This window comes from Papio anubis, chromosome 5, assembly GCF_008728515.1.
Source record: "Papio anubis isolate 15944 chromosome 5, Panubis1.0, whole genome shotgun sequence".
NCBI classification, from domain to species: domain Eukaryota; kingdom Metazoa; phylum Chordata; class Mammalia; order Primates; family Cercopithecidae; genus Papio; species Papio anubis.
Genome location: NC_044980.1, coordinates 81,735,882 through 81,752,018, shown reverse-complemented (window position 1 = coordinate 81,752,018; position 16,137 = coordinate 81,735,882). Strand labels below are relative to the sequence as shown.

Here is a 16,137-nt window from a genome sequence, read left to right as displayed (position 1 = left end):
ATGGAGAAACCCGGTGCCTACTAAATATACAAAAATTAGCTGGGCATGGTGATGTACCCAGCCACTCGGGAGGCTGAGGCATGAGAATCACTTGAACCCAGAAGGCAGAGGTTGTAGTGAGCCAAGATCGCTCCACTGCACTCCAGCCTGGGCGACAGAGCAAGATTCTGTCTCAAATTTAAAAAAACAAGTAAAACTCAGGACTGCTAACTCATACTTTTTCTGTTACAATGTTACATTAGTATTTATTCTTCTGTGACAGCTGAGACTAGACCAGACCCACATCTAGGAGACAGGAGGTTCAAGATGAGGCACTGACGTTTTACTTTCGTGTGTCAGTCTCAGGGCGATTCCTACTCAGCTGAAAAACTAGGAGGAACCCTGGCTAGTTTGGTAGTTATTGATTTGGTTACCTGTTTTCAGTGTCCTTCGTCTTCCTTACTCAGCTCAGCTGTTTTCACTTTTCTTTCCACCTGTGTTTAGGAAGAGACCTTCTCAGTATTATAAATTTTGATAAGATTTTCACACCCTAACAAACAAAAGTAGTTCTCCACATAGGCACAGTGTCTGAGCATTCTTCACCTATACTTGGTGGGGATATTAGCTATGTTCTCTTATACCCTTTAGCTGTCAAGTACATCAGAAGTGGAGGCTGTGGTCGCAGGACACGACTAATGCAAACCATTAGTTTCAATTCACACTTGGATCTGTTTCCAGCATTTCTGCTTTTGTCATCATCACAGGTTCAGAAATCATTGAGTAACGTCCTGATTTCTAATTTTTCTGTGGGAAGAGAGTGTTGCAATTTGCCACTTTAATTGTATTCTGCTGTAATTGTCTCTCACTAGATATTTGAAGCACATATGAATTCTGCATCATGAAACTTGAGTCCTTATACCCTCTGTTCGTTGACTGAATTTAGTTGCAAGAGGAATCTTTCACTTTTATTTTTTTAAACTGCTGATGAGCACTCAATTGAAATGACTCAGTTTTCATCTGTGGTTTCTCTTCCCTAATAGAATAAAGCATATGTAATAACCTGAAATACTGGACAGCTTGAACTTCTTTAATGCCCCTGAATGTCTCTTACAGCCTTTGTCTAGGTTTGAACTTTCTGAATTATGTATTTCAGACGTTGAGAAAGAAGGGCCTTAATGGCTGTGACAGCCCAGACCCCGATGCGGACGATTCAGTAGGTCACAGCCCTGAGTCTGAGGACAAGTACAGGAAAATTAACGAAGATATTGATCTAATGATCAGCAGGCAAAGATTGTGTGTAAGTACTCGGAACACCCTTCATTTTTTTTACTCTTGGTATTTCTCTGAACCTGGCAGGCATTGAACAAGAAAGAAAACAAAGGCTGTGAAAGCCCCGATCCCGACTCCTCTTATGCACTCACCCCACGCACTGAAGAAAAATACAAAAAAATTAATGAAGAATTTGATAATATGATCAAGAGTCATAAAATTCCTGTAAGTACTAAAGGTAGATGGCTGGTCTGCTGATAACTGCTGCAGTAACATACGTTAACCCTCTCAGTGATGGCTTTCTCTAAGACTCTTCGGAAAGTCAAACACATAAATAGCCATCTCATCCCACGGGCAGCTCATTTAGAAAGCAAACCCTAAAAGATGCTGAGATTATGTAATCTAACGGAGTTGCCATCGAAAAGTTCATTCTGAGGTAGAACAGTTCACAGCAGGAAGAGAAAGATTTATGAGACACACCCTGAATTTACACAATCTTTTAAACACACAGTCCATGCAAATCACAATACACTAGTAAAACACTGGAACCTCCTTCCAAGCAAGTTTGAGAATTGCCATAAAATACATAAGATTATACATTGTTTGCTGAGAGCTGATACACAAGTGGGTCAGCAATTCTTTCATGTAAACTGACAGTCGTCACCTAAATAAAAGCTGATTTCTGAATAAAACTTCAGCCCCTCTCCCTATACATAAAATTCAACAACAGCACTGAAGGGTTAAAGCTAATGCTCGCTGCAGGGAACAGACTGCATGAAACCTAATGGTAAGATTTCAACATGTTTGTGTGCTGGGGTGATTTTAAAGCTTTATCAGAATATTATCCGCTTTGCCACCAACATTTTCCATGCTTTAACATTTGGCTAATTTTTGTTTTAACCAAATGAAAAAAATTCTAACAGTCAATCATATGCCTTGCCAGATATTTAAGAGAAATAACTGCATGTATTATTTTGTTGTCCACATATATAGGAGGAAAGTGCATACTTTTTGTTAGATTCTGTCATCAATCAAATAATGTTAATTTTGTGGCATAAAGGGGTGAAACTCAAGGCTCACATGCTTTCTGAATAACTAATGTTAGTGTCTGAACCCTAATTGTATACAAGCTCCTCAGTAGGTAATCAGTTCCTTTCGAAAAAAGTTCATTTTTTGTAAGTTAGCAAAACAGCCTAAACCTGAGAATTGAGAGAGACTGAAGTGAAAATATGTTTTGGTGATTACAAGTGCAGATATGTGGGGACAAAGCTCGAGGCCAAATTCACAACTTCACTCACAAGATAAATTGATATTTTACCATAGTAGCTGCACACTCAAACCTGTATTGAATTAAATCGAACACTTTAAAACTTATTTACAAAATGTGTGTGCATATTAAAATTTCTGTCCTCATAAATACCTATCTGCTTCTTTTGTTAAATGAAATAATGTCAGCAGCAGTAGAACTTTTGTTGAAACAGAATTTTTAATACACTGTATCATGAAGGAAAGCTAAGTACTGTAAATTCTTAAAGGTTTCATAAAACTGAGTATTATATGCACACATTCATAGTGGGCACCTTATGAAATGGAGTATTTAGTATTATATACAGCTATGCATACTTGTTATGTCCAGAATTATTAAATGATAAAATATCCATTGGGATTTTATTTTGCCCAGAAGGAAAAGAGAAGCAGCTCCTTTGGGCCAATCTATTTATTTATTTCTTTATTTATTTATTTTGAGACGGAATTTCACTCTTGTTGCCCAGGCTGGAGTGCAATGGTGCAATCTCCGCTCACCGCAACCTCTGCCGGCCTCAGCCTCCCGAGTAGCTAGGATTACAAGCATGTGCCACCACGCCCAGCTAATTTTGTATTTTTAGTAGAGACGGGGTTTCTCCGTGTTGTTCAGGCTGGTCTTGAATTACTGACCTTAGGTGATCCACCCGCCTGGGCCTCCCAAAGTGTTGGAATTACAGACGTGAGCCACTGTGCCACGCCACTTGGGCCAATTTTTAGTTCTTATTATCTGAGTTTCTCTTGCTATATAATACATTGGTGTGGAGCAGCTGTGCATTAAGGTTTGTGAGTGTAGGATGTTAAGGCAGAGTACCTTAGGTGTGTCAGACAGTAAGAATCCCCTGCACAGTTGGAATAAAGACAGATATATGCAGTACTGCTGATCACTCAATGGAGGTGATAATTTAGGTGGAGTTTTAACCCCTAAAGTCCTGGGGGAATGCACATTGGATCATTTTTCTCATACTTTAGGGAGAGAGACGTGTGATACACACCTGCATTCCCTCACAAGATTTCAGCCTGTTATATAAAGAGTTCAAAATCGAGATACGTGATATCTTAAGGGGTGCAGCAGTGTGTGGCAGGGGCTGAAAAACCACATTAGAGTTTACGGGCAGAGGTGTGAGAAGGAGCCACCCAGCTCTGAGCTATGCCACAGAGTCTCCATCTCTTTAGTAAGTGCTTCAGTCTTCATGATGAAAAGCCCAGTTTTTGCACATTGCTCTGAGTTGCTGGAAGTCAATTTTGTTGAAAGTTTCCACAGCTGCTAAAACATTTACAGCAGGGCAAGGACACTCTGCCCTTTGTATGTAGAGAGTGTCTCCACCTCTTTAAAAACATTACAAGACTGTTTTTCTATTTCGAAGACCCAGTTTGAAGAGTTTCCCTTTTAAAACAGAAAATTTAATATTGTAGTCACCTGTTGGTATACTATAATTTATGCCCATATTCCTCAATTACATGAAATAATTCATGGGTGATTTGGAACTGTGTCGACCAGCATTTCCTCATGCTGGGTTTGCCATGGTTCATGCTGGGCTTCACAGCAAGAGAAAACACCTCCGTCTGAGGAACCAGCAGAAGTTAGGAAAGGGGCTGAACGAATGAGAGGCGGGTGCAAGTTGGTTGAGAGTAAAAGGGAAAGGAGTAAGTGGAAAGAAACAGTATATATTTTCTTCAAAATAATGTGCTGTGAAGAGAGAGAAATAATGCTGTATGTAGGATCAAGGGAGAAGTTAAAATGAAAGCACTTGAGATTATTTACATGCAGAGGAGAAATGTTTGGAGGAACGAAAAGATTGAACATACAGGTACAATGGAGATAAAATGACCAGGCTTCTCAAGGAAGGGAAGGAGGATGGGACCTAAACAAGATGGTGTTACAGATGTAGCCAGGTGTAGCTAAGGTGGTAGCTGGATAGAATGATGCTGAGTAGGTGACCATATAATGACCTCTATTTTATTTTTATTTATTTTTATTTTTATTTTTTGAGACGGAGTCTCACCCTGTGCCTCAGGATGGAGTGCAGTGGCGTGATCCTGGCTCCCCTCAACCTCCGCCTCCCGAGTTCAAGTGATTCTCCTGCTTTAGCCTCCCAAGTAGCTGAGACTACAGGTGCCTGCCACCAGGCCTGGCTAGTTTTTGTATTTTTAGTAGAGATGGGGTTTCACCATGTTGGCCAGGCTGTTCTGGAACTCCTGACCTCAAGTGATCCACCCGCCTTGGCCTCCCAAAGTGCTGGGATTACAGATGTGAGCCACCAGGCCTGGCTATTTTCTTTTTTCTAATATATTTAGTTTAGCTTCTGTAGTTAATTAGGGAAGGGGGAAGCAGGTGCTTGAAAAAGGACTGAGAAGTTAGACATCATGAGGAGTAGGGGATGGAGAGGGAATGAACAAGTCCATGATAGACTTGTCAGGCAGCCTTGAGGGAATTTAGATAACCAGCAATTGGTCCTCACAAGTCATCAGAGTTGTATGATTTTTTTTTTTCCCCCTCTACTAGGGCCCAGCAGCTGGTAATGGTTAATCAAAATTTAAAGGTGTCATTAGTGGCAAAAAAAAAAAAAGGGTGGGGGGAAGATTCAGTTCAATCATTCGCATTAAATAAAAGAGGGCCCATTAACTAAAAATATTTTACTTAAACTATTTTATTTGACTTTTTTATTGGACTTTTCCTTGTGGTAAGTTTGGGAAAATAGTGAGTTTTGGATAAGAGTTCAGATACTTTTCCGATTATGACTCACTACAGTAACCATGATCACTTTGTTCAGGGATAAAAACTAAAAGTTTTTAGCTGTCATGTCTGTGTCCTTCAAAGCTGGGACTGGCTTCATGGGCCCTCGACCTGGCCCTGTTCTCATAGGGCTGCACTTGGTTAAATACTGTGCTGTCATTGTCTTGAAGTTCTTTATACTTTTTTTAAAAGGGCCCCCACATTTTCATTTTACACTGGGTCCTGAAAATTACATAGCCAATTCTGCTGACAGCATTTTATTTAATCACCCCAAATTCTCTCTTTCTTCCTATCTTGAGTGTTTGTAAAAGTTGGAGTCTGGCCCTGAAGTCTTTGCAAGTTTGGTGTTTTTAACTACTTCTTGGCTTTCAGTTTTTAGACCAAAAAAAAAAAAATGTTTAAATGTAGATGCTTTCAAGTTTCCTAATTTTGAAAAGTCAAAGAGAAAAAGAATAATGCCAATTTCTTGGAAATATTTATATGCGATTATAGCATTTGCATTCCCTAAAATGTTTAGAGCTGCTTCGTCTCTTCATGGATACAACCATTTCATGCCTTAGATAAGGAAATCAAGGTCAAGGGAGATTAAATGACCTGCCTGGTTAAATGGCAATTTATTACATAACCTGGACTGTAACTGAGATTTCTGATAGAAAGGCTAGTGTTCATTCTGATTCTCTAAAATATCTTCTCAGTGTGCTCATTTTTAAGTTTATAATTTGCTTTCAAAATTATAGATAGTTCCTTTAACTCAGAAACAGAAAATCAAATACCGTATCTTCTCACTTAGAAGTGGGAGTTAACAATGGGTACACATGGACATAAAGATGGAAATAATAGACACTGGGGACTCCAAAAGCGGGGAAGGTAGCAGGGCGGGGTGAAGTTTGAAAAATTAGCTCTTAGGTACAGTGTTCACTATTTGGGTAATGGGTACACTAGAAATCCAGTCCCCACCAGTATGCAATATATCCATGTAACAAACATGCACATGTATCTAAAATTAAGTTAAATTTTTAAAAATTATCATAGGTAGTTCTTGATACAGATAAGGAAACAAAGCAAAAGATAAATAGAATACAAATGATCTTGGTATATTTTATGAATTTTGAAATTTTGAAGTATACTCTGATACCATAATTATATTTGACTGCTTAGCCAATCACAAAGTAGTTTTATAATAATCATTATCATCCAGTTGTTTCTGATCCAGAATTTTAGAAACTGAAGAATTAATTCTAGGGGATAATAGTCAGAGAAAGGAAGGAGTAGAATGACTTTCACTGACCTGGTTGTTAGGATGGTCCTGAACTCATTACATAATTATTAATAATCCTCTTTATTTCACCCCAGGGGTGAAGGGGATATGGGCTTTACTCTCTAATGAGACACAACCAACATTCTATAGCATATTCAGGGAAGATATAGTTTTATAGCAGATCCTTAGATACCTAGTAACAGTTAAACATTTATAAGTAGTAACAGTGAATTCAAATTAAAACATTTGTAGCCCAGAGATGGCTTTAAAATACCAACTCTAAGTTAATATGGAAGAGAGGAGTCTTTAAGATTTCTTTTTTCCTAAAATCTCAGACGCTCTAGTGTAGATACTCACCCACATTTCATGAGAACCCATTTGGTTTATTATTTATGTGGTCCATAGATAATGAGCTTCTAATATCTAGCCCTTATTCACTTAACAGAACGATTTCTACTACAGCATTTTATTTCTATCCAAAAACTTATACTGTGTTGCATAGTGTTTTGGTAGCAAAAGCAACAGACTCAGTCACTAGATAGATGACTTTGGGCCACTTAATCTTACCAGTTTGAAAAGGGAAGAATTATATCTATAGTCAAGGGATGTTTAAAGGGTTATATCATATCATGTATATCAATTATACAGCACAGTGCCTGCTCAATAAATAATATACAGTAAATAGAAGCTTTACTTTTGTGTTAGTACAGTGTCTTTCTAAAAATTCTCCTTTGAAGAAAAATATTAAGTTCCTGTAATAAGAGGTAGAGTAGGCTCTGCATTGCCTCATAGCAAAAGGGCACTATTTAACCAACATCATAAATGATTTTATAACCAAGGGAAAGGAAGAGCAGGAAAAAGAGATCAGGATATGGGCAAGTGACAGGACAAATTACAGGATTAAATAGGGTGGTCAGGGTGGGCTTCCAAGACAAGGCCAGATTTTGAGCAGAGACTTGAAGAAGGTGATGCAGTTCGTCATGGAAATGAACCAGGGAGGCAGAAGGTGTTAGGTGATGAGATAACAGAGGTTGGCAAAAGCTAGAACTTAAGAGGGCCTGTGGACCCTTGGAAGCAAAAACTCTCATCTCGAGTTTTTATTCTAAGGTAAGAGCCCTCACGGGGTTTTGAGCAGAGGAGTGTTGGCATGACTTAAGCTTTTAAAGGGCCAATCTGATTTCTGGGTTGCAAATACAAAGAATGGCAAGGACTGGAGCAGGTAAATCAGTTAGGACATGACTGCAGTTATCTAGGCAAGAGATGGCACTGCTTGAGCCGGGGTAATAGCCACACCCTCCAGTCATTGTGATACCCAAAGATAGTCCAACAGATTTCCAAAATGCTCCCTAAGGAGACAATCCCACCCCTGTAGATTACCAATGTTCTAGATCTAGAGTTTCTCTTATGGCCCAAGGTTGCGCAGGAAACAGATGGCAAACTCTAAAGGGTAATTGAAGAGAGTTTGTTAAAAGGACTGTTTACAGATGGGTAGAATTAAGGGAAACCTGAGAGAATAATGAAGTACATTAGGGCTTGCAACCTAGAAGCTGTTCCCACCTCTAGGCCTAAAGGAGTAAGTGGAGGGGAAAAGTACAAGATCACAGCAAGATCTATGTGTACAGGAGAGAGCAACTCAAAAAGAGACGGAGTCTTCGCTAGAGAAACGCAGCCTCAGCCAGCCTGTGGCCCAGCAAGGATGACGCCACTATAAAAAAAATACCCTGACCTTGCTCCCTCCTGCTCTCTGTGCTATTGCTGGTGCCTCCTCCACTGACTAGTGGGAAGCCAGAGAGCAGGAGAGCCTGGGTGATGCAGTCTGGAGGGTCAGCTCCTGGGCACACAGCAGAGTGAAGGGGCTAGAGAGTGGGTCTGGATGGAGCAAATGGAGAATATACCTAGTAGAATCACTTTACTTTGTTTTCTTGAGTATGCTAGAGCAATCCTTATTTGGCCTTTTAATGAAGAAATACAATACGTTATTCATGCTATAGACTTTGACTTTACAGCATATGCTAATTTTTTGTTGTTAAAAGGGGGCTGGAAATGTAAGGCTAAATTCATTATTTGATGCCTTATCAAACATTTATATTCCATTATGTCAATTTTTATCCAAAAATTATTTCCCCTGTTTACAATAGATAAAGCCTAATAAAGACTGGCCATATTACTGATATCACTTGAACATTTTTATTTCCCTCTAAAACAATGACAGATTGGGCCAGGTGCAGTAGCTCACGCCTATAATCCCAGTACTTTGGGAGGCCGAGGTGGGCGGATCACCTGAGCTCAGGAGTTCAAGAACGGCCTGGGCAACATGGTGAAATCCCATCTCTACTAAAAATACAAAAAAAATAGCTGGACATGGTGGCACGTGCCAACCACTACTTGGGAGGCAGAGGCAGGAGAATCACTTGAACCTGATAGGCAGAGGTTGCAGTGAGCAGAGATGGCACCACTGCACTCCAACCTGAGCAACAGAGTGAGACTCTGTCTAAAAATAATAATAATAAAATAATAATAATAATAGTAAATATAAAATAAAAATGAAAAATCAAAGATATGTGGAAAAAAAGAGTTTTGAATGTAAAGCATTTGCTGTTGTCAATACTGACATGTCCAGAACATGGAAGAAAAGAAAAATGGGAAATAAATAATAAGGGAGCATAAACATAAACAAAGAAAAGTATTGTGATCATCACCAAGATAAACAGAGAAATATTACACAGCAAGATGTATGATGCAGGCCAGCCGACCAAACAGTAACGGAAAGTGGATGTTAGCACTAAGGGAAAACAATAGTAAAAACAAAATAGGACCAAAAAAACCAACCAAGTGAGCCTTATGCACATATGCATTTAAATTTGCACAATAACTTATTGAGAACCCCCAAGGGAATGCCTTAATGCCTTCTATAAATCTTATTCCATATATATGTCCATTTTATATTAAGAATGCCATATGCTTTGATACCATATGAGTTCTCCGGCATTATATTCAAAGAGTATTTTTACTTGTAATGCTTAAAAAAAATAGCTACAATTATGTTCCTGTGTTCATCTAGTTAGTACAGCAGAAACATAAACATGATTTTGCTTAAATTGACAAAATAATTACTCAAAAATCAATCATTGAAACCTGGATTAATCTAATTAGACATCCACACAGCTTCAGTTCACTAAATATTTGGCAACTTTCACAATTGAGACACAGGTCTTGCCATTTGTCCGTGGCAGTACATACCAAAATATGATGCAGAGCGTTTTCTGAACTATCACTTTAAAGTGTAAATTATTGAATGATACATGCTCTGTTGAATCCTATATGTTAAAATGCCTATTCTCTTTACAGTTACTTTTAAAAGACAGACTTTAAAACATAATAATTAAGGTATATGTGCTATGCACATGCTTGGAGATGATTTTCTATCATTAAACTTCTACATAAATATGCTTCAGTAAGCAGTTAAACGCTTTGGTTTGCATTTTAATCCTTTTTCTCTGTGAAGTCATCACAATCAGACACCTTTGATCTTGCAGTCATTTCTGGCACCAGATTCAGATATCACAAATGAACAATTACTACTTAATAGAATGGAATCCAAAGACAATGGAGTCTAATGAAATGGGGCTTTGTTTTAAACAAAAGTGAAACGTTTTTTAATGGTTGCAAAGAAAGAGTTCTAAGCACATTTAAGAAATCAATTTGTGATCTGAATGTCTTGAGAGCTCTTCATAATGGTCTTCTAGACACCAAGTAGTTTGGAATGTAGAATTTTTCTTGGAAACATAAGGGCTGTCTGTCCTGAAGAGCTTCTGTTATTAATTCTTTTCTTTTACCTATGTTTTGTTTTCTGTTCCTGCAGGCTGTTCCACCTCCCAACTTTGAGATGCCAGTCTCCATCCCAGTGTCCAGCCACAACAGTTTGGTGTACAGCAACCCTGTCAGCTCACTGGGAAACCCCAACCTTTTGCCACTGGCTCACCCTTCTCTGCAGAGGAATAGTATGTCTCCTGGTGTAACACATCGACCTCCAAGTGCAGGTAACACAGGTATGTCCTCATGAGGATGTAATGCTAACAGATCATTGGAAGGGATCACTTTCAGCAAAGCCAACACTCCTTTATCTACGAGATGTTTTCTGGTTTTCCATTTACTCCCCTTCACGGCTTACCATCCACCCCGGGGCTAGGTGTCCTGCATGATAGAGCCTAAACTCTTTAGTATGTCTTTGGAAATCTTTCATAATCTGCCATTTATCTTTTTCATTCTGCCACTTATCTCCTCCCGTGGCTATATTTTAACCACATACTCAAAAACAGGATGTCAGATGTCAGATATCCTTTCTCCACACTTTTACTTCTGCTCGTCCCCCATGCCTAAAATGCCATTTTCCCTCTTCCTCCTGGCAAGCTACCGCTTCTTCTGTGAAATCTTCCCTTGTGTTCTCTGACAGTATTTATCCTATTTAGTTATTTATTATTTAGGTCACTTTTTGTTTATTTATACAGTAACTTATCCCACAAAGGACTTAGGCAGAAAGAAAATATAAGATAGCATCATTTGTAAGACATGTGAAATAAAAACAAAGCTGAGTCAGAAATGAAGTTAATTAAACACATGTACACCTGCCCCGAATTTGTCTCTGCACTTTTACTTGCTGTTGTTCAATTCGCAGTGTCCAAGGGAAAAATAAATTATTGCTCAGAAAAAGTTCATCCATTCTTAGTACTTAAAACAATCAAAATACATTATGATGAATTGTATTGAATATGTGTCTGTTTTGATACTGGTTTTAAAGAACATTGAAGGGAAGAATGTTCTCTTGATTTGCTAGATTCACAATAGGAACCAAGTCAATGAATATTGAATATAACAAAACTATTCCTTTAATTTTCCAGAAGCAGCATCAAAAATAATTGTATTTCTAAGTCACATACAGCAAACCATTATATATTTGCACTTCATATTTTTAAAAGTACCCCATGGGAGATTTTTAATATATCTTACATACACATAGCTGTATGAAAGTAGTTTATTCATGGAGGAATTTTCCTGTAGAATACTTATATATCTGCCTTACAGTTAGAACCAAACATGTGTTACTATTTTTGTTACAGAAGCTTTGTATAGAAAATACAATTAAATTCATCCAAATAAAAAATTTTAATAAATCTTGAGTCGGGAAATGTGTTCAAAGGACTTCATTGGGCCATTCTCTTGACTTTTGAATATATTTGAATGTTTTCATATGAATTTTCAATAACCACATGTATTCCTTTCAGATCATACTCGAATGCAGTTCACTTTTCTATTTGATAAACTCATGCTCATTTTTTTTAATTTGATACTTTATTTCCAAAATATTATTTGATTGGAAATAATAAACATTTTCTTAAACTGTAACGAAGACCAGATGCAATGGATCACTCCTATAATCTCAACACTTTAGGAGGCTGAGGTGGGAGGATTGCTGGAGCCCAGGAATTCAAGACCAGCCTGGGCAACGTAGAGAGACCCCATCTCTACAAACGTTTTTTTGAAAATTAACTGGGTATGGTGGCTTCTGTCTGTGGTCCCGGCTACTCAAGAGGCTGGGGTGGGAGGACAACTTGAGCGTGGGAGGTTGAGGCTGAAGTGAGCCATAATCCTCCCACTGCACTCCAGCCCGGGCAACAGAGCAAGCTCTGTCACAAAAAATTTAAAAAAAGTATGTATGTATGTTTATATATATATACACCCACATATATATGTATACATACATATACACACACATATAAACATTTTCTTTTAATTCCAAAACTTGAACCAACTAATAGTTATAGAGTATCACTTAGAGGCAATTAGAAAATCTAGATGATATTCTCACTATTATTCTTTTGGCTGAATCTTGTTTTTTTCAAAACTAAAAGTAATTTTTATATTCAATATCTTATTGAAACATCTTGACTCTCATAAATAAACAGTGCCAAATTTTAACATACTTTCTTAAGTTAGCAGTGAATAAGCATATGTTTCTTAATTTGTGGCCAGTGAAAAATTTGTTTTATTGTGTCAGTCAATAAGATTTGAGTAGTAAATGTGGGTAGATTCATGAAACGATCAAATTTCTGGACAATTAACATTACACAAAATTAATGGCATACAACATATTTACAAAGAACTAAACATCAAATGTGAAGTCATCTGAGCATATAGTAGACCTTACTCTTTCTTTCACTTTCTATAAAACATCTGCTTAGAGAAAACCTAGACTTAGAAATAATAAAAATGCAGAGACCAAAGACTGGATTTTTTTAAATGTAACTTTCTTAGAAAAAAAGATTCTGCAAAATGTCAGTGATTGAATGTATTTTTAACGTTTGAGCACAGCATGGCACAGTAAAACAAATGTCAGCCATCTGACTTGGGTTGTACTTTACAAGTTTATGACTATTGCAAGAGGACAAAATACTGAGGTTGCTAAAGGTAAAGTGTTTTGTTCTGTGGGCCTTTAGCCTTTCTCGTTTTGATCTTCCTCTTTAATCCATAGGTGGTCTGATGGGTGGAGACCTCACATCTGGTGCAGGCACCAGTGCAGGTAAGCACAGACTCCATACTGCAGTACGTATCATTGTTCCGAGTTCTACTAGGTGATTTGCAGGACAAAGTCTTTTGAACAAATAAAGTTAAGAGATCTGTGAGAGGCCTGGAAAAATGACACCAATAATTTTTAAAGCACTTTTCTGAAGCAGGAGTGGTTAAACAATAACTTAAAAGAAAACTATTTATTAACTAGAACCTTCCTTAATAAAACTTCAACTGCTCAGCAGAGAATTAAGGGCTCTGATCCAATCGACCTAATCCTGGATACCATCCTTGGACACAAGAGTACCTTTAGCAAACCATACTTTTATGTTCTCTGTTAATTATTTCACATTAAATGTGAATCATTTTCCACCCAAAGAAATATTGAACTTCTGTGTATTTCTAAAGGAGAGTACATAAAGAAAAGAAGGGGTTAAGATTGTAATCATTCAACAATACTGTTAATAAAATAAAATCACATTGGCATTAAAATGAGCTCTTAGAGAACATGAGTATAATGCATCCCAAAAAGACCCTAAAATATGTTTCAGCTAAGAACTTCTTACACTGTGACCAATAATTGTCTCAGTCACATATCTCCAGGTTTCCATGTTAATTCATAATATCAAGATTATTGAAATATTGATGTCATTTTCAATGCAGAGGCAAGATAGCACAATACTTTCAAATGCCAACTGCAGTTCACTATTGGCATAACAAGTAACCATGGTAATTTCTGCAGCTGGAACATGCTATACATTTAAAATAGTAGGAGGCAGGCATGAATGACACAAGGTTACATTTGAAATGTCAAAAAAAATCAAGTTTATTGAAATAGCCATGGATAGCCTAATTAAAATATTTTGCCAGGGTCAAGTAGAATAGCCTGCTAATTATAAGAAAGAAAATAAAGAAAATTGGTTTACAAATACATTTTTATAAATATATCTATTTGAGGGTAGACTTTCTCTTTTCTGATGCTGGCTCTTCACTAATTCAGTGAATAGTGAAGAAAAAGTATTAGACTTACACAGTGATTAGCAAACAAGACGAATAGCACTAGCTTCCTATTTTATATATCTTTTGAAAATTAGGTCGAGTCAAATTAGTGAGTAAACTCACGTAATATTTTGCTGGACATGGAAATGAAATTTTTTTCCCTCAAAAAATGCTTTGTGGTTTGCAGACTCAAAATTAGAGAACCGGGTCAAATCCAGACCAATGTTTCTTGGATCCAAGTGTCTGCCAAACTCTATGGTTAGAAAAAATGGCGAGGACTGAGAATTGGGTGGTCACAAAGACCAAGATATAATGTAAGAAAAATGGGTTAGATGTTATGATGTTTTACCCAATATCTCACTGCACCGGTTTGCTTGCTGTTATGGAAACAGCTAGTAGTAGTTCTGAAAGTAATTAAAAGTAGTAAAAAAAAAAAAAATGTGGAGGAAAACATGGCCTACTCAGCTTTGATGAAAGTGGCTTGTTACTGCTTAATAGCTAGAATGCTTTAGAATCCTATATTGAAAATAAAAAATGTTTGGTTTTTCAATTATTCTGTCATTGTCAATTCCCAGACAGTCGGCTAAGTTTAATGATCCTCTAGGGATAGAGAAGACTCTCAGTCCTGTAGGCATAAAAGTTTGACACATATAGGATATAGTATCATTGAACTAACAAAATCTTATGCACTTAGCAAATTCATCCTCTTGCCTCAGGACCTCTACCATAGGCATGAGAATCTTCTAATTCAGAAATAGAAGAAAACAAAAAGAAAGACACTGAATTGCTCCACCCTGCAGATAATAAATATTATATCTTGATTGTATCTAATAACTACGAGCATGTAGTTTTCACAGTTTCTATATAGCTGTGAAAGTGTTACCCATATTTTAAAAATAGAGGAAGAAGCCCTTTCTGACTCTGGTCCCAAGGAACACCTGTTGCAGATGCCACTTAGTCTCAAGCTTAGCTGTCATGTCCTGCTCATAACTCAGCCATCTTCCCCTTCTTTCTCATGCCAACCAGTGTCATATGTCAGGCTGAATATATCGGTGCTGATGTCAGAGAATCACATAACACCAGAAGAAAACAAGGCCAGCCAGAATGTTGCCACATTTTCAGAAAAGAAAACCAAAGCAAAAAGGCCAAAATATAGCTTCCAAATTTTGCATATTGTCATTGAAATTCAAGGTTTCAGATAAAGTTTGAAACTCTTGAGACCAAGTGGCAAGACTGCAATTATGTTAAATACTTTTTAGCAGTTGCAGTTTTTTTCAAAATCAAGTCATCTCACTTTGTAAAAAAAAAAAAAAAAAAGAAAAGAAAAGAAAAAAAAAATGTGAGGGGGAGGGAGAGTCTCATGAGGGAAGGAAGTAAGTTGAACATTTCTTATGTCCCTATAAATACTAAAGGCCAAAAAGGTAAGCACGCTTTTTTGCAGCTCAGTTTGATCGTAAAGTGTGGCATCTTTCCTATCCAGTGCCTGAGCCATCCTTTTCTATCATACCATCATCCAGTAAGTTTCTCGAACCTCCTAATTCACCTCCCTGCTTTATATTGCATCCTGCTCCAGTCTCCCCAGGACTGCTTGTTCTTTCTTAAAACCTTAAGCTAACTGTAGGTCATCATTCACATGCCAAAAATCCAGCTATGGCTTCTTTTTCAGAATTACCCATGAACCTCTTATCCCTGGGCCCATTCCTACTCTCCAGCCTTAACCTTCTTCCCTTCTGCCACTGCCATCAAGAACCCAGCCGTCCAACTCTACTAACAGTAAACATTTAAACTGGTCTTACTGTGCGCTCTGCAAAAAGTATCATTTTCGTAATAGTCGCTTAAAGTAAGTGTTCACATTATGCCCTTTCTACAGATTGGGAAACTGAGGCACAGGGAAATTAAGTAATTACCCAAGGAGGAATCCAGGCAGTCGGGTTCCATAGTGTGTGTGTATATGTGTGTGTTTTGATACAGTGTCTTGCTCTGTCTTCCAGGTTGGAGTGCAGTGGTGTGATCTGGGCTCACTGCAGCC

The 16,137-nt window shown here is 37.7% G+C and overlaps 1 protein-coding gene across 31 annotated transcripts in view; it reads left to right on the top strand.

Moving 5' to 3' along the window:
• The window catches only part of MEF2C (myocyte enhancer factor 2C), a 183,889-nt gene that overhangs the window by 141,367 nt on the left and 26,385 nt on the right, over window positions 1-16,137 (top strand). For 20 of the 31 annotated variants that reach the window (XM_031666751.1, XM_031666747.1, XM_031666746.1 and 17 more), the window contains exons 4-6: window positions 1,133-1,276; window positions 10,408-10,594; window positions 13,075-13,122. In XM_031666751.1, the coding sequence (XP_031522611.1) occupies window positions 1,133-1,276; window positions 10,408-10,594; window positions 13,075-13,122 (379 nt within the window). Of the gene's footprint in view, window positions 1-1,132; window positions 1,277-1,335; window positions 1,474-10,407; window positions 10,595-13,074; window positions 13,123-16,137 lie in introns of all 31 variants that reach the window. The other 11 variants (XM_003899911.4, XM_031666748.1, XM_031666757.1 and 8 more) reach the window with 2 other exon arrangements.